This window comes from Chamaea fasciata, unplaced genomic scaffold, assembly GCF_029207755.1.
Source record: "Chamaea fasciata isolate MVZ Bird 193981 ecotype frontalis unplaced genomic scaffold, bChaFas1.0.hap1 SCAF_1, whole genome shotgun sequence".
Classification (NCBI taxonomy): domain Eukaryota; kingdom Metazoa; phylum Chordata; class Aves; order Passeriformes; family Sylviidae; genus Chamaea; species Chamaea fasciata.
In genome coordinates, this window is record NW_027094086.1 from 139170737 (window position 1) to 139197290 (window position 26554).

A 26554-nucleotide genomic window follows, 5' to 3' on the forward strand; every position below is an offset into this window, starting at 1 on the left:
TATAAAAGATATTGTCATGCTGATGGACAGAAAGTATGAATGTTAAATAATTGTAAAGCATAGTATGTGATGAAAATTGTATGAAAATTTATGTGAATTATTGTGTTTTGCCATTAAAAATATTTTTGCTGTATGGGGAATATTTATACAAGTAAAGGTTATACTTTTGTAATAGCTGTCAAATGAGGAGCCTATACCAGAAGCAGAAAATACCCATAATTAAATTTGATCCAGACAAACAATCCTGTAGGGTCCCTACAATGACAATGATTACTTTCAAAGTGACACTATAAATTATTAGGATTATTTTCTGTGGCAGTTTTCCTTGAATGACATTATGTCTCCTTAATTGCTAAATGCTTTGAAACTGCAAGATGGACAGGAGAAACCAGACACACCTGGCCATTTAAAGTTCCTGGTGCAATTCCCGAAATGACTGCCAGCCTTACGTGGTCCTTGTTTATGGGCTAAAAATATGGCAACATAAACACTTTTTAAAATTCTAAAAGTTAGTGAAATAATTTTGTTCAACAGTTAGCCAAGAAAACTGGAATTTATCTGTGTTCTCAGTCTTTTCAGACTGTAAAAAACAGTACTGTTTGGATGTTGCACTTATATTTCCACATTAGCAATTAATTTATTTCTTAACCTTTTGCATCCCCATCTCCTGAACCTTGAAGTTTTGTTTCTGTAAAAAGAGATAATGGTTCTAAAATCTGCAGATAGCTTTGCCTGCTTGGGAACATATTCTCATCTTGCAAATAAGTTTGTAACAACTTAATGAAACTTTAAGTCTCAGTTTTAGGTAAATATATAACAACAGAAACATGATATATATTAATCCTTTTTTGATCTTGTTCTCTGCTATGTGGTGCTTCAGCCATTTTAAAGCTTCATTATATTAGCAGGAAAGTATGTAGTAGATTTAATGTAAATTATTATCAAGGCTGTAAGGTATTATGTATTTACATATAGTCCTATATCCAATATAGATCACTAGATCCTATAGTCCAAAAAGACCACAGAATTAAATATAGAACATAGTTTTAAAATAAAATATGTTACTCTATGTCCTAGATTAAAACTAATGTGTTTTTTCTAAAGTAACCTTTGCTTTTCTCACCATTCGCAAGGAACTAGAACTTCTACTAAATGGCAAAAGGCTACCATTAATAAATCAAGTGAGTAAAATCTAAAAATCAGCAGCACCAGAAGCTGGCCTGGAAACTGGTAAAGGAAAGCTGCTCATGTAGGGTCCTGATTAGAGAACATTAAACATGTCATGAGCATGTTGACAGTTTGCCCTCAGCGAAGTGCTATTTATCTTCATGTGTTTTTTTTTTCCCCCAGCTATTACTGAAACTTGACCAACTCCATCAAATCTTACATTTGTGCCAATTCTCATCTATCTGTATGAAATGACTACTAAAGGATGAGGTAAGGATATAATAAAGGATGAGGTGAAGATATGCTGCAGTGAAATGTAAAATTCTCATCTGGGGATGGAATTGCCAACCTCTGTGCTCTGCAAGTGCTTTCCAAAATGGGCCCAAATGCCTGTGTCTGGACTGGTTCTTACACTGCCTTCATCACTGAGTGAGAGTGCAGGGGCTGCACGGGCCTGCAGCAGGAAATGCCAGAAAGGCAAATTCTTAGGAGTTACAGAAAGTTATCTTGACTCTTTTCAGAAACCACCGTGTGCCACTTTCTAGAGGAAAAGCAGACACTGTTTAGATGTTTTCTCTATTGAACATTTTTCTGAGTAGCTTTTATCTTTGCGAAGGAAACAGAGGAGCTTTGGCACAGTAAAACTTGCTAAGCTGTCATCAGGTACAGAAGATCTGAAAGACAAAGGAGCTTTTGAAGACAGTTAAATAGACAGAAGCACTGCTAAATGCAGCAGAGATACAGAGATCTGTATTCTATTATTTAGGTCCCTGTTTAATTTACCACCTCACATGCACTTATTCAAGAAATGTTACTGCTGTGACCACTCCCAGTCTCAGGATGAAGTGACAGACTCTGGTGAGTTACTGGAGATGCCATGAAAAGTAGATTTATTTTAAGAGGAACTTAAATAAGGTAAAATACTTTATTTTCACACAGGACAGACTGTCAAACAAATGACACAAGACTGGGAATACTGGCAGAATGCACAAAATATAAATAGGCATCAAGCTTAATGAGAAAATATGTGGGAACTGTAGAGCTATACAAATGAACAGGAAGAATACCCACAAATGCATAGAATTGGGCATGAACTAATATATCCTGCCGAGAAGCTCAGTACCACTGTCGCTGGGGGTACTTCACTGGTTGTAATTTAAAACTAGCTCAGATACTTCTTCTCCTTGGCAATTAGATATAGTTTATCTTGTCTAGTGTTCATTTTATTATTTTTTTATGATGCATATTTATGTCACGTGGACATTTAAAAGCAATACTGAAAAATTTAAGTTTTCTATCAGAGGGAACTGGGCTCTGGTGGAAGAATTCAGATGGTATGATCTTGAGGCAAGGGTGTTGCGTGGACAAATTGAAAGGGTTTTTAAAAGGTTTTTTATAACATTTTATTAGGACTTAAAGGAAGCCCCTTCTGTTTGGACAAAGATGGAAGGAGGATGTTGAGTAGATGAAGATCCCAAAATGGCACATGGATTTTCTTTTTTAAGAGCAGTGTGAGGAAAAAACTTAGAAAGTATCCTGACAATGCGTACTTGAATGTGCAGAAAGTAAAGGTATGGCAAGGTTTTGGGAAGAAAGATACTAGTTCTTTTTCTCAAGTTTGGTTAAAGCTGATAAAACTTTGAAATTACATAATTTGAGAGAAGGACAGATGGAGGATATTGCTAGAACAATTAATGATGCTGAGCTTGATTTGTTAGTCATCAGCATGGAGATGATAACTGAGGATGTGTCAGCTGATGAAATTGCTTGGAGAGAGATCATAATGTAAGATGAGAAAAAGGCTATAGATACTGCCCTGGGGAATAATGAGAGTGGGGAAAGAGCAAAAACACTCATCAAAAGATCAACTACAAGAACAGTCTTGAAAAGAACTGGAGTGAAAAAACCTCAATCTTCAAGTCTAGTGGGTGTAAAAAGCCAGGAAGGCAAGAATGACCAATGGCATCAAAAATTGGAAGAAGGTAAAAGAAAGAAAGTATGGGGATGAAGGACAGTGTGATTATGCATGTCAAGGAGCAGGAGGAAGGCCCTCTGGGAGATGACAGCAGGATGGTCAGAGGTGCTGACAGGGGCACAATCCCAAAGAAGCTGGGCAAGGCAAGGTGAGTTGGTCAGGTTATGGTTGTTGGCATCACCAAACAGTCCAGCTCACATGGCAAGTCCAAAATGATGAGACATAATCTGAGGTCAAGTCAAAATGAGGGTCAGAATCAGGGCTGGTGACAGCAGCCAAGTTCAATGAACAATGCAGGGATTGTCGGGCAGGAGCGTAATGACAGGGCAGGCCCAAAGTCACGGCAGGGAAACAACTCAGCGGGGCCAGGTCAGTGAGGCCCCGGCCAGGCAAAGGCAAACCCACAACAGAGCCCTGGGCAGGCCCTGGGGACTCACAGGTCCCACCCTGGGGAGAAGGGACCCCCCCTCTTACCACTGGCTCTGGTGCAGCTTTGCTCAGTTTTCTCCCCAGCTGCATCATTCCAGAGCCAACCTTGAGCGCGGGCAGCTCGGCCCCTGGCAGGTAATTCACTGTATTCAATCCCTCGTGGTGGACTCTGGCACGGTTCATGGGAGTTTTGTGATTGGCTTAACTAGAGTCAGGAACTCATCCTCAGGCCTATGTCTGACCATAATTCCTTCTTGCTATTGCAATGTGTAAGATGGGAAAATAATTTATTATGATCTAGAGGCTAGAATGAGAATCACAGCTGCATTGTGATAAAACCAAGAAGATAATCTGTGTTTTGAAGGGCTTAAATATAAAGTACAGGACATTCAGGAGAGAAGAGTTAACAAGATAATAGAAATGCTAAGGTTTTCCATTCCCTGTGCACTTTTTAATTTTGGTATTGTTTAAATGTGAGCTTTGTCTTCAAGGCTTAGAAATTACTTTTTAAACTCACAGTATAGACTATTAATTTATCATGGACATTTTTTCCAACATAAAAGAAATTTTAAGCTCAGGATCTATCTGTTAGGATTCAATTTTTAAAGAAAAAATATGAATGTAGTTTTCCAGCTAAAGGAGCTATCAATCCAGTGAAAGCTTCTTGCATTTTTGGAATGAAATCTGAAAGACCTGCAGGAAAGCCTGGGTCTGGCAGGCAGCCAAGCAGGCAGCACAAACGGTAACACACAGCTGCAGTCTGATGCTGCATTATTTATTCATGTGTGTCCATGGAGTAGAATCATGGAGACATTCATATCTCTCAGGAGTAAGAGTGCAGAACTGGCTTTTCATAAACATGGAAATTATTTTTAGCAATTTTTAATGTTTAGAATTCTTTCCCTTGAGATGTGAAGGAAAGGAAGTTGAAGGGAATATCTCTTTTGACATAGCTGAAAATGATCATTGACTGAACTTCTGACATGGAGGAATAGTATTTTAGATTGTCTGAGAGCTACTTAAGCATTTTTAAAGAAAAAAACATTAAAAGCCTGATAACCTAGAAGCATATTAGTTGAAGATGCATATACTTGTGATCTATGTCTGCAGTACTATATTGTCACAGTAAATGGAAAATGTTATCAAAGGTATAAATTTCAGCAGGTAGGAATTACTTCCTTTTATTCTCTAAGCTGTACAGAGAGAAGGTGTTACACACTTGCATTATATCTTTGTCATAGTACATTTTGGTTTATAGTCTTGTTTTAACCACCGCTTTAAATATTTTTAGTATTAATATTCTCTGTGTCTAATTTCAGTATACTGTATTTACTATGAGAATGCAAAGGCAACTTTTCCACAGTAAGCACTCTAGCTTAAGATCTTACATTACAAAAGTTTGTAAAGCTTTAAATTGAGTTATACATCTCTCATTTCCTATAGGGAGGAAAGGATATGAGCTGAAAACAATTTTAGCTGCAAGTCTGAAAGAAAAATTGAAAGATCTGCAGCAAGTGAGGAATTCTGTAGCAGATCAGCCAAGTGCAGATGGGTAAGAGGGTGAGACCCTCTGTGGGCATTCATCTGCATGTACAGTCAGCAAAAATTATGGCTTTGGTTGACAGTCCTAGAATGGATCCTTAAAGTATTTTTTTATTTTTTAATTTTATTTTAACTGAAAATACAAATTATTAACACTTGTTTGTGATTTGGAATATATCAGATGAAATGTGAGTATTCTGAGCTGTTCTATGCAGATAATTGTCTATAAAAGATAATTAGCCTTAAGAATCTTTTGCCCTATCAAGATGGGAAGACAAGTCAGGGGATTCTAAACTCCTTTTTTGATAGATGCCTTGCTCTCTTTCAAATTCAGAACTTGATTAATAAAACAGAAAAATTAAAGTTAATGATCCCAATATGTACTGAAGTATTTTTAACATTCATCAAATTTACCTGAAAGTTCTCAATGAGTTTTGAAATATGATTTTGTGATGTTGCAGCCAGGTTCTTTGAAGACCAGTGTTCTAAGGCACAAGAGGCAAAGCTAATTTATGTAGACTTTTCCTTTGTGTTCTTTTCACTGCAGTCGTTGCTGTTTTGTGTCCTTGCAGTTCTACTGAAGATGCAGAACCCTTACGGGCTGTATTTATCTTCTCTGCTCAGCTGCAGCTGCCTTGCTTCTGCAAGCCTCTGAAAAGCTGTGCTATGATTTAGGTGTTGGCTAGGACACGTTTTATATCTAAATATAACTCTTAATTACTCTCTGCAATTGTTATGTGGCTACAGACATTAATATGAAAATTTGATGATAAAATATTGTAGTTTTAAGAAACAATTTTGGTATAAAACTGTTGATAGACTATAAATTCTGATAATGTCTGTTCAGGAATTACTGAAATAAATAATAAATAATTGAAAGATTTTCCAAGAGCAGGAAAAACTTGGTTCAGAAAACTTTTTATACTATTTTTGTCCAATTTTCTGGTTTTATTAAACTCTAATGAAACTGATGGGATGTTTCAGGTAACAGGAAAGAAATATTACGCTTGTTACACTAAAATGTTGTACTACAAGAGCACAGGTAGTACCCCAGTCAGCATGTGCGTGAACAGTGCTTATTTGTGAGATGAAGATTGTCTCAGAAAGGTACTGAACAAATGAGCTGATCAAGGAGCTGCTTGGAGAGATAATTTACTGTTATTCTTGAAAGTGTGGAAAGTTTCCAGAAAGTTGTAATGGAGCTACTGTTGTGCAAGTGTTTTAAAACCAATGGTTGTGCTAGTGTTTTAAAAGAATACAGGGGACAGTATCAGTTTGATATTGAATCATTTAGTAGGGCAACATTAATAGAAAACTAAAAACTAAAGGAAGGAAATATAGCTGATGTAACTGATTCTTGTTTTATAGAAGATAAGATGCAAACCAACTTAATTTTTTTTTTTGAGCAGTGTTGAAGTTACCCTATTTATTAATAGCATTTATAATGCTGGCAGAGCTGAGATCTGCAAGATGGTAGAGTTTTGCAGAAAGATATTTTTACTACGAAATTAGATAAATATGGAATTAACTGTTCTGCCAAGTAATTCCAGCTGAATATTTGTCAGCTTTGCGGTGTGTTCCTTACCAATGTAAAATTAAAACAGGTTATTTTCATTTTAATTTTCTATCTCAAAAAGATTTAATTGAGGAAAACCTGATGTCCAGTGTTACACAGGACCCTGAATTCAGTGCTAAGGTCAGACCTGCTTTGCCACTTATGACAGAATTTTCCACAGAAAACTGAGCTGCCCAAGTCAAAGAGAGCAGTCCAGCAAAAGCTGAATTGTTAAATAATTACCTATTTATAGAGTAACATGCCTTCCTGGTTTTCAGCTCTCCAAAAGATTTCCAGGTTTCTGACTGCACAGTGGTCCAGTTTCAACAAGGAATGGAATCCAACAAAACTTTCTCTGTGGTGTTCTCCAGCCACTGAACTGTACCGTACTTGCCCACACCCAGGGCTCAGGGCTCTGGATCCTGTATGGATGAAGGTGCCAGTGAAAGGACATAATTGACATAAAATTTCATTTTTAATATTTTCTTTTTGTTCACTGTAGATAATTCAAACAAAAGCAGAGAATGATTGTATTTCAGCTTGGGGATTAAGTGAATTGGCACTTGGATCATTTCACTAAAACACCAGTTCTTACAGAAATGTAGATGTATTTGGATACTTCCAAGTTAGAGGTGGCTTTGATAACACCAGAGTCTCTAAACCACCTCAAAATGGCTGCACTTTCTCTTCTGGTAGTAGAATTCATGCATCATGTGAAAAAATTGACTGTGAAGCAGTGGGCTGGTAGGGTCTTCGTAATCAGGTTCTGGTAACAACCTGGATATTTATTTCTGATGCATCAGACTGAAGTGAAGTGTCTCTTACTGCCATGAATCTCTTCTGCAACAGCTTCCAGATCTCTTAGTATCTATCTATATCCTATTGCTGTTAGAGAGATTGATGGGAAAGTGTCCTAGTTGTACATCAGTGGAGAGTCTGGAAATTAAAAGAATTTGTTGTTTTCTGTTCTGGGTGGGAGGTTTTGATGAGCCCATTAGTGTGACACAAAGGAGCAGGGCAGACAGCCTTACTGAAATAACTCCATTATTTCTTTTGATTCATATTTTAAAATAGTAAATGTAATTTACTTCCAATTATTGCTTCAAAGTATTTCTCTTGTGATGGAAAAGAAAATGCAGGAGGTAACTGTAAGCTTTTGCTTACAAGATTGGAATCAAACTGCAAATGCCTGCAAGAAGCTGGGGCTCTTACAGCTGGCCGGTGTTGGGACATGAATAGTAAATGCCAAAGAACATAAAGGTTTCTGACCTTCCTGGGTCAGTTTAAAGGTTCATACAACCCAGTGCCCTCTCTCCATCTGTGCTCACAAGTAAATGTAGTTTCACAAGAAAAAGTAGAAAACAAAATATGATTCTTCCCAGCATACTCTCCAGTTTCAAGCTAAGCAATATTTGCTAGTTCTGTAGCTCGTATCCCATGATGAATTCCTTTTCATTTGAATTTTTCTGCTCATTTTAAATACATACTACACACAGTATTTCAGAATCTTTTGGAGCTTATGAGTAATGGGAAGATGTACCTTACATTTATTTCTTGGGGCTGTCTTTGTCTGATAACTCTTTGGTCTTCCCCTATTCACCTTCTCCACTGCCTCTCATGGTAAGTCACTATGGTATCCTTCTTGTTTTTCCAGGCTGAAATTCCCTTTGTATTTAGTAATCCCCTGTACAGAAACTGCTATGCAACTTTTGTTATGTCATCCTCCTCTGAGTCGTTTCTCATTTTACTTTATCTTTGCTGAGAAGGCTGAAACTGAAGTGATACTCAAGATTTAGTCACGCCAGTCCTTTTTTTCTTAAAAAGAAATAAAATTACTGTTTTCTGTTTTGTTTTTACTCTTTTTCTAGTAATCCCTACTTCTGTTGTGTGTTTTACTGACTGTTACTGAGCATGGTCTGTATCTTATTTCCTGAGTAGGCACCAGGCAGTTCAGAGACTGTCACTGAATACATCCAAGTAATGACTGATTTGCACCCTTTAGCCTGGTTTAAATGCATGGATACTGTTTTCTAAGGGGACAGCAGTGGATGTTATCTCCCCTTCAGTAAAGCTTTTGACACTGTTTGCCACAGCATCATTGCAGACAGGGTGAGGGACACACAGACATGGAGTTTATGTCAGATAGGACAGTGAGGCAGGTTGAAAACTGGCTGAAATGCCAGGGCTGAGCCTGGGGCCGTGACTGGTGGTGCAGATCTGGAGGCCATCACCAGTGGTGTATCCAAGGGCTTGACATTGGGCCCCTCCCAGTTCAACATCCCTTAGCATGACCTGAACCATGGGGCACACCCTCAGTACCTTCACAGATGAACAAAACTGGGAAGAGTGACTGGTTCACTGCAGGGTTGGTGCTGCTGGGGGGACCTGGGCAGACTGGGAATGGAAAGAAACTGGGAATGGAAGAAACCTTGTGACATTCAATAAAGGGAAGTGCCAGACCAGTCCTGGGGGAGGAATAACCCCAAGCACCAGCACACACTGGAGCCCAGTGTGTGGAAAGCAGCCCTGCAGAAGGACCTTGCTGGTCCTGGTGACAACACAAGGACAGGGCAGTGCCCTCATGGCAAGGTGGCCAGTGGGGTGTTGCCAGCAGGTCAAAGACTCATTCACAGCATCTCTCAGATTTGAGAACTAGTAACTGATTTCCTATGCTGTGTTTTTTAACCTTCTGTCTTTAATAGCTGTTTATGATTTTGAAGACTTTACATCCCCTGGAAGTTTCTGCAATGGTCCTTTATGCAAAGCACCTTAAGCCTTCTCAAATGATTAGCACTGGCTTTTGGTAGTTTGCTGCTATTCCTTCTGTTGATTCCTCTGTAGAATATTTTCTTGACACTTCATTTTGAATAATTTCTCTGGTATTTGCCCTCTGCTGGGGAATGTTATGTTGGCTATCTCATGAAACTCTTTCATAAGAAATATATAAGCAAAGAATAAGTTCGCATATTCTGTCATTTCTTTATTCCAACTGTCCTTCTTAATCTCAGTATCAGACTTCTTGTTACAGTGTATTTATTATTTCTTGTGCCTTTCATGAGGAACTAAATCCTCTTTAGCATACTTCTAATGTTTAAACTTCTTTTATATTTTCAGCTTTTTCAAGGATATCTTACTTCGATCAGATGCTTTTACTGCCTGTTTAATCCAGCCTTCTGTTTGTGTAATCTTTCTAAAATCTTCCTTGAACAGGTTCTCTGGTACCCAAGAAAAATTTGGTGGCTCCATTCAGACACACAGTTACCTCCTAGAATGAATTTTATTTTCCTGTTTTCCACTTAGGCATTACTGTAATAGATGATTTGACTTTTATCAGTCTTGCAATGATAATATCCTAACAATTGTCATATTTTTAGAGTTTCTGATATTATTCTGATTGTATTATTACTATTCTGATGCTATGCTGTGTCAGGACTCCCATTAAAAACACTCTCAAGTACTTTAAAATTATGTCCTACAGTGTTTTTTTTCCATCTGCAATTTTTCCATTTTATTGAGATGGGCTTAATGTATTTATTATCATTAATGAACATTCACTGGAATTACATTGCAGCAATCTGTGTTCTGGTAGTTGTATTCGTAGTTGCTAATAAATATTTTCTTTCTGCTAGATAAATGCTTTGGCAGCAATTGATTTTTCAAAAAGAGAACCAGAAGTGCTTGAAAAACACCCTCTAAATAGTAGAATTGTGTAGCTAGAACATATTCACCATCTCTATTTCATCAATTTTTTACTTAACTAAAAGCTTCTCTTATTCTACTTTTCCTCTGAGAATGAATTTTTACTTGTTACAGAAAACATATTGTAGACCTTGCAGAAAAGGAAAAAAAAACCCATCAGCATTCCAAGGGCATCAATTTATCAGTCCAGATCCCTCGTGTGTAGGTGCTCAAGACTCTGCTAAGACTACTTTCCAAGCAGCCTTAGAGGTAGTTTTAAGGCAGGAGGCTCAACATACTATGGCAAAATTAGTTAATTAACAAACCACATGATTCCAGAGAATTATTTTCTTTAGCTGACATATTTTTGTTGTTAGCTTCTATCCAGGATAAAAACCCCTGATTATTACAACTGCCATAAAACAATTCTAGCTTAGCTCTTTAGTTATGAGACAGGAGTTGAGGAAATGGATGGATTAAGGAGAGCGAGATTATATTAACTGTAATTATTTTAAAACAGAGAAACTGCTGGGATCTTACATGAGCCTTGTGTGGGATCACAGTCTTCTAAGTCAATGCACTGCTACTGACTGTAAGAGTTCACTGCTTTGTCAACTGGCAGAATCCAGGGAAGTACCAGAGGACAACTATTTACAAACCAAGCAGGATTCTCAACTACTTCTGGTTCCCAGCATCTATATTTTATCCTATTTGAACTACATCTTCTCTCTTAGCCGGATCATCCAATCCTGCTTTAAAGCAAATCCCACAATCTGTGACACTTGAATCTGATCCTGGTGTACGATGGCAGCTGTTCTCTCATTTAAGCAACTGTTCACTTGGAGATATTAAGCAGCTTCCATCTGCCTGGACGCATCTACTGGAAACCCAGTTCAGACACGGGTTTAGCTCTCTTAATGGGCCACTTAAATTCAAAGCCTTCAAGATCTCTGTGAAAAAGCAGCTTACCAATCCACAAATGCATTTTGAAACCAGACTTGTTAAGGAAACTGCAGAAAATGTAACATAATGAGCGCACACAACCAGGTTAGTGCACATGTAATTAAATATTTGCCTAATTTGGGAGCACTGGTAATGCTGTATAGGGGTCAGTGTTCCTAAAGGTCAGCTTCCTGTGCGACATTAATTTTGCATAGTTCAGAATAGCTCTGCAGTCTGGGAAAAACACCGTTCTGAAGGGGACTTTGATACAGTCCAAATCAGAAATTTGTGATTAATCTATTCTACAAGGTTGATAAACCAACAGCCAAAACTGTCAGAAACTCTCCTTTCTGTTCAAGCTGCTTTGTCTCAGTTGCCATGGACAAGTAATACAGAACGTGCTTAGAACAAATTTCTGCATCTTTTCTTATGCAGATATTGAAAATCCTCTATGTTCTTGGGGAAGTGACCAAAGCATTAGGAAGGGAGGCAAGTTCTCACATGTCCCAAATAAAATCTTATCCAGTATGGAGACAATTCTGTGAAGTCAGTATCAAGAGGAACAAACAACATGAGCAGCACATGTAGGTGCAGCTGCCACTTGCATCCGATCTTGTGGCCAGGCTAGAAGGTTCGCAGGCTGTTTTGGTTCCCTGAAGTGGGACTCTGTCATTAAGCACCACAGGCTAAATTGCTGCACACCTCCCCATCTGTGAGTTTGCTCTCATTGTCACCAACTATCCAAAAATGCTCCTGCTGTCAAATCCAGGAGCCCACAAGCAGCCAGATTGCGGCAGCTCTGCAGCATCCCCAGGTCCATCACCAGGTGAGCTGGAGTGTTCATTCCCAGCAAGGCTGTGCAGGCACTGCACACACAGGACATCTGTGCACACACAAGACACAGACCTGGGACACACAAACAGGGACAACAGCCTCCTCCCTGCTGACCAGGAGGGCCCATGGGTGGGAAGTGCAGGATCCCTACAGTGTCCATCCCTCCCATTGCTGGGCTGGCAACCTCAGCCTGGACACGAGCTGCTCCTGGATCTCTGCTTCCCTCACAGAGACAGGATTCAGACAGACACACACCTCCCATCCTGCCCTCACTCCCAATTCCTGCTGCATGGAAACCAGGCTACTTCTGCCCTCGGATAGGTGTTAAAAGGGACGTTCAGAACAGATCCCTGCAGAGCTTCAGCATAACCAAAGTACCAAGAGCTGAAAAAGCCCCAATGAATCATACAAATTCCATGAATATACTTCCTATTTAATGACAATGTGTTTCATAATCTATCTAACAACATTATACTCCTAAAAAAAATTCAGAAGACTTTATTTTCTTTATTTTCTTATGAAACGTGATTTTTCTCATTTGCTGTGTGTTGTGAAAGAGTATTGACCAAACAACAGCCCACTTGCTGGAACAGTTATTAAACTACAGAACTTTTTTAGCACAGAAGCAAATGAGCTTAGAGGGCTTTACACCAACAGCCCCTGCAGGTAAGATGCTGCACCCAACCCCTGGGCATTTTACAATGGCTCGTGTTTGTTAACCAAGATCAACTTAATTCCTTTCAGGTCGTATTTGGTATTATTACAATTATTACCTTGCAGAGACACCATTCTCAGGTTTTTTGAATAGTATCAATTTCTACAAGATAGAGAGACAAGATCAAGTATTTTAAGGTACTTTTATTTAATAAATAACTTCAGTAATAGCACTGTAAAAAGTGAACATCTGTTAAAATAAAAAGGCACTTAAAACAAGAATATGACTATGATGCAGTTTGAATGGTCAGAGGCAAATATACATGGCACATGTCAAGAATGATGTGTGACTCGTCACATGACAAACTATGCAATCTTAGCTACAGGGTAAAGGCAAATTTACAGCTAAGACTGCTAAAAAAAAAAAAAAAGAGGAAAAAGCTTGTGTTGATACAAAAATATTACAAAATGAATCGCAACCAAATACGTTAGAAAGATTAGAAGGTGACAAAGCACCAGGCTTGAAAGCAAAGAAACATTACAGAATAAAGACACAGCATCACGTAAGGCCCTTAGGTGATCTGAGGATGTCTTGGTAAGGTACTTCATGATACTGCCACCCAGGGCTTGAATTTACAAAGAAAAACTAAGCAAGTTACCAGTCAGCAACTTCTTCAGTAATGGCACATGTTTTAAAGCTATTTTTTCCTTCTAACATTCTTCTCAAAACCTTTCATTTTAACCATAACCTGGCAATACGCAACTTCAAAATGAAAGATATTTATGCACACACTTTTCAGTCTTTTACACTGCTCCCTTCCAGCTTACTCAACTTACCAAATACTTAATCATACATCTAGCAAGTCAAAGACCAATTAACCACCAGCTCCATGCTACATGAGTTTCATTACATCTGCAAACTCAAGCCCTGATTTCCCTGTAAAGCTAAAAAGTTTAATACTAAATGGCTAGGCAGAGCCCTCATGCTGATTGCTTTAACCCCTTCCCTCCCAGTCATGCCACGCAGCATCACGCCCTGCACAAGACCTGGATTCACAGCATGGGAATGGGAAAGGTCAGAAAGGCACCATGTGACCTGGGCTTACTAGGCTACACAGTCTCAAGTTTTTTTTTTTTTTGTCCAACCTCTGGCACCAAGTACTCTTATTTGCAAAAAAAAAAAAAAAAAAAAAATTTAAAAAAAAAAAAAATAAAAAAATTACATATGGTACATTTTCACACAGGAAAACAAACCTATATGTAATGAATTAGTAAAATCACTGCAGTTTGCCCTAAATCTATCTTATTGTGACTACAAAAGTTGCTATACTGCATACAGTGTTGTGAAGTTATGCAAGCAGTGTTCATTTTCCCTCATATTTAGGATTGACGACAGTCGTCACTGCACTCTTGTAAATAGGATTTTCACCCTAGAAAAAGAAGAAAAAATTATATTAACATTTAAAGATTTGAAAAAAAGATATGTGTTTGCAAGAAGCATAAAAATTAGCGTAAGAAATTACCCATTAATGCTTTGTTTGTACACACAAACAGCTTAAGTCAAACTAGTTTTCCTTCTAGCAACTTGAACAAAGGCATGCACAGCTAATAAATAAAGCAAAGGGTTAGCAGGATCCTGTTCCATTTGCACCACAGAGTTCCTTGGAGGCAGCTGAACCTTGCAGGCTCATCTCGGGGCTGAGCCATCACCCAGGGCATTTTATAAAGATCAGAATTGTAAACAACATTGTTTGACACCATGACTGACCACAGACCACATTCTGCTATAATAAACATTAAAATAGCTTATCTTACATTGCAATTGAATTCTAGGAACAATGTGGGAAAACTTCTAGTATTTTGCTAATACACAGTCAATATTTACAGTGAACATTCAGTACTCATCATTGTCATTTTATTCCTGCAGGTCTCCCCACCCCCATAAGGGCAAAATGTACAGATAAAACAAAGAAACTTCTGTACTGGTACAGATGCTGTAATAAAAAAATTATTTCTACTGATATGAGACAAGCCTACAGAACAATTGCTAACATCTCTCTTGTTGAGATTTAAAATCCCCTAAGTTAAGCTTATTTTAAGCTTCCTTTTTTCCCAAGTTTCCTTCTATCTCAGTAAATCTTACTCCATTTATGACATCCTTGCACACCTCAGACGAACAGCCTGAACTCAAAATTAACAGATAAATCTTCACAGGAGAAAGGACCACTGCTAGAACGGCCTGGAGATGCAGCTCTGAGCTCTTACCACAGCCTGAACCTCCGCCTAAATGAATGTTTTCTGCCAGCATGAAGCTCTTCTGTGCATACACAACTGATTTCTGAGAAAATCCAGCTCAGTGCAGATGTCGGCTCGAGTCTGTTCTGACCAGGGCCGTGTCTGGCCTTCAGCAGCAGTAAGGGAATCTCAGTCCCTTCGAAGTTCCTCCCCCAATCTGAGATGGGCTATATAACCATATTAATTCAACTCTACGAATATTTGACTCTATTTACAATATTTCAGGTTAAACCAATTTTTCCTACACTCAATTAAAGGACACACAAACATCCGGTGTCTATTTTTCAGGGCCATAAACCTGGAAAATCAGCTAGGAATATCACAAAATGTGCCAAAGGCAAGCAAGAACCTCACTTGCTGTGAAATTTTCTCATCATGGCTCCTGGGAAGTTTGCTGCCTTCTGTTTGCAAGGCCCAGCACAGGACAAGTAACTGATCTACCCCAGCACCAGTGGCTGCTGCTGAGGGAGACCCTGCAGCTGCTGTCATGGTTCCTTTCACAGGAAAAGGGTATTTCTCCTCAGAGCCAGCTGCTCTAACATGTGAAGAGCAAGGAGGCACATCCAATCCTGCCTAGATCCAAGAAACTTGTCCAGCCAGAACCTGGATTTCCAGACAATGGAAGTCAAAGTTCTCTGTTCAGCCTTCTCAAGACCTGAGTCAATGTAACCTGGACAGAGGCGAAGGAGGAGCTGGGTGTTCAGTGGCTGTACTTCACAAACACGGAGTAAAAGCAGAAGTCCCTTCCCCCTTCTGTCAGTTCCCAGGCAAATGCTGTCTTGATTAAAAGTGTTATCACCTACTGGTCTGGGAAGGGATGAGGAGTAACATTTGGTCAGGTTTTTTTAAATTTTAAATCATGGAAAATCATGTGATGTGCCTAGTTCTCAGACAGACTAATTAATCAATGCAAAATGACGACCTTCCCCAATATTTTTCGCAAAAGGTTTGCAACAGTAACATGCAAAGGAAATGTGAAAAACATCCAGGGATGAGGAATTTAACCTGGTACTGAAGTATCTCTTTATGCCTCCAAGTTCTTGGCAATCAATGTACATTGCTTATTTCCTTGACAAAGTTTAATGGAGAATTCTCAAAAATATAAATATAAACCAATAAAGTTTATGATGCAGAGGAAGTCTTTAAGCGTAAGAGGCTGCATCATATGCAGAGTAGAAGTTATTGCACAGCTCTCTCATGTAATTATGGAATTATGTAATACTTGTTACACTGTGCTGTTAGCCTCCAACATTTTGCAGAACAGACTCCCCCACCACATACAGGGGGTATACACTCACATCTTCTAGTTGTAAAAGAGAGAACTTCTACCACATAGTCTAGGAATGGGTCTAAAGGTAAGGACTAAAACTTGGAAATTTGCTAGATGCTACTCATACAATTAATTTGAACCTGAAATCAGGCTTAAAATACAATTTGCAAAGTAAGATTGCAAATTTTTTACTATACTGCTTTTTGAAGAGAAGTCAGAATTAAAGTTTTCACGCTCTAGATTTAGCATAAGGATACTGAAACTCTGTCCTGCCTTCCCTTGTACTTGCACTTCTCAGAAGCCCAGAGTGGGATTTAGGTCACTGGACAAAGCACTTGACTAGGTGTTTCCCCATGTCAGGTCAGTGTCTCAGTTCCCATTACAAATAATGGAGATTTAGTCAATATTCACAACCCTTCAGCTTAAACCAACCTGACATTTGATCAGCTAAATGGTTCCTGAGGCTCTACTGCCTATAATTGCAACACAGGCACCTGATGGATCTGCAGGTTCCTTCCCTGCTCTCTTCTGGTAAACCACCCTGTCTAGAAGCTGGCTTGGCACGGTCTCCTGCAGACAGCTCTACATTAAAATAAATATCCACTAATCCAGCATGATGCTCCCCTCCCCTCACTCAGGGCCCCTCACAGCTGGCAGACGGTATACATTTTCAGACATTTAGAAACACTCCATTTTTTTAACTGGGCACTAAAACATGGGATTCCAAACTCTCCATCTTAGACAAACAGCATGGTTTTAAATACCTTCTTTTCTTTACGGCACTGCAGAGAATACACTGGTTTGAGCATGCAGAGTTAGGGAAAACAAATTTGCCACATGCCCCTACAACTGAAAACGCCATGCACACTTAGACCAAAATTAAAATTAACAAATAGTAACTCATACAAGACTCAGTGAAATACTGAGTAAAATAAAGATGGAGGTACTTTTGAAAAGGACCTTTAGCCAAGAATAAAGAGCTACGTTCTTGCAACAATATTCACTTTTCGACTAGACTGTCCTGTTCAGAGGACAACCGTTCACCCTGGTGTTGTGTAAAGATGAAACTATTACACAGATGTCTGATTAACCTTACTCCTTTTGCTCCAGGGGCTCACTGTTCCAACAGTCATTGAAGTTACCTCCATAGTGGGTTTAACACCTAAGTCACTGTAAGAAACAGAATTTAAACTCATGCACACACTTTGTTCAAGAGCTGGCTGTGACTATTTCCAGCCCCTGCTGATGTCCAGTGCTATTTCCCAGGAACACGGGGCAGTGCGCAGCCCGGCCCTGCGGCGGCCGGTCCAGGGATGGGCCGAGCTCCGGGGACGGACAGAGCTCGGCCACAGTCAGGCCAGGCGGCCGCCAGAGGGCACCGCCAAGCCCATCTCCATCCATCCTTGGAGCACAACCCAGCGTTGATTGAATACAGGAATTGATAGGAAAGGGACTGCAAACAGCATCTCCGCTGCCACATGTTCATCACTCAGCAGCAAGGCAAGTTACAGGCATAAAATCCAAGTCAGGAGAGAACAAGTCCCTGAGATTTTGAGTATTTGAACTGTTTGTGGGGTTTTTTTAACCAGTAGCTGCTAATAAGACTAACCAAATTACTACAGACTTAGTGTCTAATATAAATGTGTTTATCACTTAGGAAATTCAAGATGACTGAATCTGGAGTCTGTTTGAAAGTACTTAGCAATGCACAAGCTATCCCCATGCAGGAGTAATGGCATTCACTGCAAATAGCAGCTTTGTGTTTTCAATTTGTGATGCAGCTTTTCAGTCCAGAAGAAATTCATCCTTAGACTTGTTACAAGCATGATTGCACCAAAGTTTTTATGGCTGACTGGGGTAGAAGCTGGGCAAACAGAACTCTGACACAGCTGTCTTGAGCATGGACCACCAGGATACCGTGGCATCATCTGTACCACCATGGACCAGCACCAGGGAAATATCTGAGTACCTGGTCCATGACAAACTCCATGGTGCTGCAGTTCCCTCACCACAGAGCCCCAGCCCGTGTGTGGACGATGGCTGTGGGACAGGGGAAAGGTCATACAAACTGCACAAAGTTCATTTGTGTATGCACACACCTGGAGGGAATCCACTATGGTGTAATTTTAGTATAATGGGGTTTCAGATGACTTTCCTGCCTTGACATTACAAGTTAACTCTTAATCTAAATGAGAGGCTATGGCAATAGTCTAAAGCCACCAGAAAATCTTATCTATAGGAAAAAGCAGGACCTTGTTCAACACCTCATGGCTCACCTACTCTGACCTCCCCCTTTCCAGTGGTCCATAAGAATAAACCCACCTCCCTCTCTCCCCAGGCTTCTAATATTTATTTCTATGAATACTAAAAATTATAAAGTCTTGTTTAAAAAAACCCAAACCACACCCTTTCACGCTTTTAACCTTCACATCTGAGCGAACCAAAAAGGCAGAAGGTAATCCTTCCATTTACACCAGAGGAAAGCTTTTTGCAGGAAATACATTTTGAGGAGAAATGGCAGCACCAAGGACATTACATCCTGAAGAGTCACAGGGTAGAGAACAAGAGCACAGAATGGAAGTTACACACCGTATGGTTTGTTAGGTGCTTGTCCTGCATGCAACAGAAAGTACACAATTAAGTGAATGGCAGAAGAACAGGTAACAGAGAATCAGATGGAGAATGTGAAGTGTTAGAAAGGACCAAAAACCCGATTTTCTCCCCAGAATAATTGGCTCTGGGAAGAAAAATGAAAAGGAGGTGAATGTGGTTGACATAGCAGGCAAAAGGAACATTATTTACAGTCCATTTTGGACACACTGGAAAGTGAAATGATTGCAAAGAGAAAAGGAAAGTGTATCTCTTCAGGAAGGGCTCAGAACGCTACACAAAGTATTTGGAACCATTATCACAGTGAGAGCAAGAGCCTCAATACTCTGAGTTCCTGCCTTCTCCCCTTAGTTTTTCTTTACAAAACCTTTTGAATGCAACACTGAAAAAGGGAGACAGCAGACAGTACAAAATTAGAGATCCTTCTCCTTCCACTGCATTCTGAAAAAAACCTCATGGATGTTTAACGGATGTGCTGCCTTCCCAACTTCTTCATTCCTCTCCCTCTTGTCTCATCTCTGCACTACCTTCTCTCAGTGCTCTTCTGGCATCCATTCCCCACCTCAGCCTCCCTTTCATTCCTTCCCCAGCAGCCGGGGGTCCCAGGGACAGAGAACACCTCGAGCACACATGCAAGGGCAATCAGAGTCTGCAGAAGGTGTCTACTCATCACTTCCGCTTCACTGACTTCCTCTCCTGGATACTGCTGTTCCTTCTGGTGTGCTGGGTGTGAAGAGAACTGAACTCAACCAATGAGCTCAATCAACTGAATTCCAATCAAATGAGGTGCTCAGGCTGAGTTTAGAAGACAGTAAGAAATTGAGTGAAAAATGCATCGAGAGGGAACAAGAATATTTCCTCCTATTAGTGTTTCATTTCTATGGACACCCTAAAGCTGGCTCGGTTACAAGGACTGTGATATTGCCAGTTTCAGTAGAAATAAGGATGAAAAAAATAAGGCGCATATTTGATTTTAAAATTAGTAGAGCATATGCATTTCATACCTTAATTACAGACTAAGTCTATACTAGGTTAATAAAGCCAAGGCAGTTTACAAAAAAAAAAAAAAAAAAGTAATGCTACTCTGCATGTTCACAGAGCTATTCTAATAAAAACAGTGATATTTATAGGCTGGGATATTTTAGGAGCATCTAATCTAGCTTAGCAAAAATATTGATTTTAAGCACACTGACTGCTGATTTGAAGAAACAGAAGACAAAGCCTCCCCTGTGTGTCTCTCTACAATCCAAAAATATTCTTCAATCCTAGGAGCTGTTCTATTATGTATCCACACATCTACAAAAATTATTCAAAAATCACTTGTAGAATAGTTTAAGCCAGTCCTGGCAGTATTAGTAAGTAAGCAATCTCACTGTCAAAACCAGTTAAAAATTTTCAAGCTGCATTCTTGAAAACCCCACAATCAAAGCAGCAGTAGATACACTGAGCAAGACTCAAACTGTGATTAACTGACTGTGACACAGTGAGTTTGAAGTGACATGCAAAGGGGAAAAAAAGGAAAGAAAATGAAAGGAGATACAAACTGAGACTTAGAGACCAGCTTTACGTCCATAGTTTGGATTCTTGAAATTGTTAATAGGGCTCTTGTATATTGGATTTTCTTGCTGAAGTAAAAGAAATGGTCAATGTCGAGTAATTAAACAGGAAAAAAAACCAAACAACATTCTCAACTATCACTGAAAGAAAATCATGCTATATATGAAGTGTTAGTAATTTTTTCCCCACTATGAGATTAATCAAATTTTTAAAATAAAACCAAAAGGCTTCCTAGGACAACTAAAAAAAAAAAAACCTCTTATCAAGCACATGGGGGCGTTGACTCCTACAGAACTGTAGCAAAGGGGTTCTTGATTAGCAAACTCCTGACACTGCTCAGAGGCAGCAACTCCGTAGTCTGTGAAAGCCTATGGAGACCACAGGCTTGTTCTTGCACATTTCTCTGTTGACAAAGAGCTGGGAAGATTTCAACAAACCAGCACCAGCCATGATTTTGTGACTTTCTGGAAGTCTCCCAACTAAACCTGTGTGAGTATTTACAAGATTTCCTCAATGAGAGCAAAATTTTCTTCTTTGCTTTCTACAGAAGTAACTCATCTTTGTAATAAACATTTTAATCAAAATGTTGTAAAGCCTGGTAGAAGTGCAAAGCTGAACTGTTCTGTCACCATCATATTTTCTCTCTGAAATGCTATTTAAACCCAAGTTACTACTCTCTTTTCTGCCTCAAGAAATACTTCTCTAAGAGGACTGGTTATAATCTGAAACACTTGGAATAACATGAACAAAAATCATCTACTTTTCGTCCACTACTGCAGTGTTCATACATAGAAAAGCTTCTTGACTCACCGTATCCCACTTGGCATTCATCTTCTCCTTTTCAAATTTAGCAAATTCTCTTCTGTCATGAATGATCATTAGTAGTTTCCAAATCAATAGTAATGCAAGTCCAATAAGAACAATTCCAGCAACCACACCAGCTACAATGGGAATGATGTCAGGACCACTGGGGCACTCTGGGGAACAAAGCAAGGGAAACATGATTTTACAAAATGGTAAAGGTAATGCATATCCAGAAGCTGTTAACATTTGATTTTGATGAACCCAGTATTTTGAATATCAGACATGCCAATACTACTTTTCTTTCAAATAACAGAATTTTTGGAATATGTACATCCTGTAACATTCCAACTTATTTTTATCCTTCTAATCTGTGTTTGATCTTAGCAACAGAACAACCTGTTCTGATGATAATGTTTATACACTGCTAACTGCCTAAGCCATTTATTTACAGTATTAAGAATAAAATAACTGGTAATTGTATTTAAACATGCAAGAGCTCCAAGTCAAAGCTGTGGCAGCTGGAGCACAAACGCTGACCAGCAGAACAGGCCCCACATACAGAAACAGAATATCCTGATTTGAAGGGACCCACAAGGGTCACTGAGTCCAACTCCTGGCCCTGCACAGGGCAGCCCCAAGAGTCACACCATGTGCCTGAGAGCACTGTCCAAACACTCCTTGAACTCTGCCAGGTTTGGTGCTGTGACCACTGCCCTGGGGAGCCTGTTCCAGTGCCCAGCCATCCTCTGGGTGAAGAGCCTTTTCCTAATATTTAACCTAAATCTCCCCTGACACAACTTCAGGCCATTCCCTTGGGTCCTGTCACTTGTCACCACAGAGATCAGTGTCTGCCCCTCCTCTTCCCCTCAAAAGGAAGCAGTAGCCTGTGATGAGATGCAAGGTGATTTAAAGTGGCTGACACAGAAATAATAATCCTCCAAATTAAAATCCAACTCCACTATTAACATAAAATTCCCAATAATCACAAACTGAAGAAAGGATTTTACAGAGCTCAGTGCACAGACAGGAGGAGTCTGAAGGAAATTAATGCAGGTTCCTGTGCAATAGAACAACTGTGGACAGAACACAGCTTCTCCCACACTGCAGACTCCCTATCTTCATAGCTGCCTCTGCAAGAGTGAGGGAAGTTGGAAGGGACACAACAGGAATTCCTCAGGAGCCAGTAAGGAACAAGTGTCTGCTCCACGGAACATAGCTCTACTGCCCAGAGCTTGTTCCTTTAGCACCTGTATGGCACAAATTAAGGTGCCTCCTTGTGCATGATGGGCTTGATTCACCTCTGAGCTAAGGCAGAGAAGTTTATACAGGAAAAAAAGGTCAGACCTCAAAAGTGTAGGGCATGTATGGCTTGTCCTAGGAAACAGAGCTTAAGTTCCTCCTCTATACCGTGGACTACTTTTGTAGAGAATTTAGAACATTCTGAATTGAAGCAGTATTTATTTCTGAGAGCCACTAGTCACTGGACTGTGTTAAGTCATGACCATCAAAATGATCAATTCTGAAAATGCCTCAAGTATATAATACAGCACTAAATCTCTAAGGTGGGCGTTTTCTATCAGGCTTTTCAAAATCAGGAGACCACAAACTGCTAATGTACAGAGCCCTAAGTTTTGCACTGTTAGATGTAATATCCAGTGATTGAAACTAACAACACTCTTGGTAAATAAATGGTAAATTACTGATCAAACCATAGAATTGTTCTCACTTTTTTTCTATCAGAAAACTGATCTATTAAGGATTAACTAAACAAAATGATTTTGGGACCTATCACTGAAGGTACCACAGTCAAGTAAAAGCAAAGGTTCTCAGCATAAAATAATTCAAGCAGTTTGCAGCATAGTACACAATGTCACGTAGACTGATCCCAAATTATTAAGAAAAAGAAAAGAAAAAAAGTTAACAAAACCCCACAGACACCATTGTTTATAACCTACAGCAGAAGCCTAGTAAAAAAAAAACTTATCAAAATTTATCTAAATAGGACTTGCTACAGGAGAGATAAAATAAGCCTGAACGTACATCAAGTGCTAACAGGAAATGTTTCAACAAACATACATATCTGATTTACCTTTTTTTTTTTAAAAAAAATAGAATCTGTTTCTATCAGTCCAAGGGTTTGAAAAATCTAGACCTAGGGAGACTTAATGTTTTTCTAAGGCCACTCAGACACGCACAACTGTCACCTGGGGAACAGGCACCTGTTTCTGAACGCATTTAACTCACCTAAACCAACCAAGGGTACTCAGCAGCGCCCAACAACTGCACAAATGAACAACAAAGGAGGAAGAGGCAACGTCGTGTTCCTACCTGGGGTCTCCACCACGTGGACATTGGCTTCACCATTTGAGTTGACAGAGTAAGTGAAGTAGAACCAGCAGTCATCAACATCCTTCTCCTTGCAGTGAGACAGGGGGTCGGGCTGGACGGGCTGCGGCAGCTTGTCCCGGCTCTCCACGCGCGTCATGTTGAAGTGCATACACTCCTGGGAACACGTCTCCTTCTTCTCTCCCTTATCGAAAGCTCTGCACTGAACACAGTCCCTGGGCAAGAACAAAACAGAAGCAGTGCTTTTGGATGTGTTCATGGAAGATTTCTAGCATTTAATCTAAAGGAAGGTTAAGGAGAATACATAGCCAAAAAAGGCCACGAAAACCAAAGCTTTTGCCATAAAGGTTAGGAAAAAGTAAAGCAAGACATGCCTTTGTACCAGTCAGAACATTTATATACCTTAAGATTAACAAATGCCCTTTTCATAAATTCCTCTTTCCCTGAATGACCCACAGGCTTCAAGGACAGAAAAAACCCAACTTTTTCAACACCTCTACCTGGGAAATGAATGCTCTCAGAGAAGGCACTGTAAGAACAGGGTATTCACAGTGGAACACATACAGGTTAAAAAGAACAAACTCAGTGACAAGCTTTACAGTGGGGTATCATTGAATAATTCATTGAAAAAAGCACATTGAACAGGATTTTTACACTAAAAAGACCAAGGTTTTTTCTCAGCACAAAGTGAGTTGCACAGGAACACGCTCAGCCAATAATCCTAAACTTATTTCAAAGTCTTCATGCAGAAAGTGCTAAGTTTCTAAAACCCTGGATTTCCAAAGCGAATGATGCAAATTTCACCGGCCCACACAGGTCTAGGTTTAGTTTTTGACTGTCAAGTTAGTAATTTTAATAGCATTTCTTTTAAGCAAAAAGCTTAGCTGAAGTTTTAAGTATCAAAAGCTTTGTTTTAAAATTCCTCACATATCACAAACTCAAAATGCACAGAAGCTGGGACTTGGTTTCCTGGGTACGTACTTGTGTTCTGCACAGACACCGAGGCAAGTCTGACACATTTCACATGTGGGGCCTTGGAATTTGGGATCTGTACAGTTACAGGTGCCACATTCACAGGTTCCTCTTCCATTGCAGATCTGCCCATTGGACGCCATACACGGTGTGGTATCCAAGGAACAATCGCAGGCGCTGCCGGTGAAGTTGGGGAAACACTCGCACACTCTGCACTTGCAGATCCCATTTCCTGTGCAGTGAAAAGGTATGGCAATGAAATCAAGTCTAATATAAAACAATCTGTGACATGAGAAATAAACGTTTACCACCACAGGGTAGATAAAAGAAAAAGAAACCATGGTGGAGAGATAATGAAGACTCTAATGAATTACGAGGCACAGAATAAATTTTAGCTCCTTGAAAGACCACTTGCAGGCATTTGTCCCTTTTTCCCATTCTCCTATACATTTGGATTTCCTTTCATAAACAAAATAACAAGACTCAGGAATATCAGACCAAGAACAATATAATGTGATGATCATATCCCCTGGGTGGAGAACATTACAGCACTGCTTCAGTTCCCAATCTTGAATGCATACAGATAAATTGACCACTCCTGTCTCCATAGCTATCACTATACAAATGTACAAAGCAAGATGTAAAAAGATGAGGAGTGCACTAATTGAGTATTTAAAACACAGAAAAATGAAACAGCTTTGGCTCCACAGGACACCAATGTTCAGCTGCTCTACTTCTGACCTCACACACACAATCCAATTTCATGCTCCTTACACTCTCTGCACAAGAAAAACATGCCTTTATACTGATCTGGATGATAAGGAAAGATCTTTGGCTACACCTCTCCTCCAATAAGAATGAAGTGTTTCAGTCAACACTTTCCAGTCACCATGTATCCTGGAACATCACCACCACTGCTCCCATCCTTTGTGGAGCAAGAGTGGACTCTGACCAAATCAGACAAATGAGGTATTCTCATCACTCAGAGTTTAGTGGCTTCTGTGTTTTATTTTTGTACCACAGACAACGCTGAGGTAGTAGTTATACTCCTACTGGATACTTTCACATGCAAAGCAGCAAAATAATTTAGACACTGGCTCCTGAATGTTTTTTTAAGTTGCTTTTGATTTCAGGAATTAACTATCATCAAAGTCTTGTTTCAAGTGCTTAAGGTGATTTTCTGGATGTTGCACATTCTAGTCTTCACTTATCTTTCAGAACAGTGTCAAGCAGTTCACTAGTATCCTGTAAAGCACTAAAATCAAGCACTCACTATTACAAGTAAGCTGAGGGCGTTCTCTCTTTCTATTGCCACACTGAGCCAATACAACATTACAATCTCAGGACAGTTGTCTCAGCCTTCTTTACTGTAATACCTGAGGGTATTTCTGCAATAAACAGCAGAAGTCAGGTTCACTTTACATCCTTCTCAGAGCTGTGATTCAAGGCAGGTGAAATGTGCATTAACAGACTACATGTTCAGAGAGCTGTTTTATTAACAGACAAGTGTTTGCAATCTCTAAATCTGTGAGTATCCTCATCTCTGTTATCAAGTGGATTTGATCTTTCAGCTAAGTATCCTACTCTGCTGGGTAGAGAAGACAGACTTGTAAACTGCTGAAGCAGCTCTTACCTCCACAGATTAAACCATTCGATCGATCACAGTTGAAGTTGTCACATTCACAGTATTTGCCAGAATACACCTCATTGGTGTTTTCCCTCTTCTTGCACACGCATTGTCCACAAATGCACTCTCCATTGTTACTGCAGATTTCTGTGCTGTTCTCCCTCCTGCAGTAAGCATCCATATCCTCACTATTTACTTCATCTGTGCTACATTCACATAGTCTTCCAATACGTCCTTCATTACATCTGCAAGGTAAAAACATGACTGAAAATGTAACCTTAATTGAAAGTCACACCA

At 39.6% G+C, this 26554-nt stretch overlaps 1 protein-coding gene across 1 annotated transcript in view; it reads right to left on the reverse strand.

Moving 5' to 3' along the window:
- Positions 1–12965: 12965 nt before the first annotated feature.
- ITGB1 (integrin subunit beta 1) overlaps positions 12966–26554 on the reverse strand; it is a 43557-nt gene continuing 29968 nt past the window's right edge. Inside the window, exons 12-16 of the mRNA XM_066200083.1 lie at positions 26264–26502; positions 24640–24862; positions 23641–23873; positions 21319–21485; positions 12966–14206 (exon numbers count right to left, since the gene is read on the reverse strand). Of these exons, the coding sequence (XP_066056180.1) occupies positions 14141–14206; positions 21319–21485; positions 23641–23873; positions 24640–24862; positions 26264–26502 (928 nt within the window). The 3' untranslated portion in view covers positions 12966–14140. The remainder of the gene's footprint in view (positions 14207–21318; positions 21486–23640; positions 23874–24639; positions 24863–26263; positions 26503–26554) is intronic.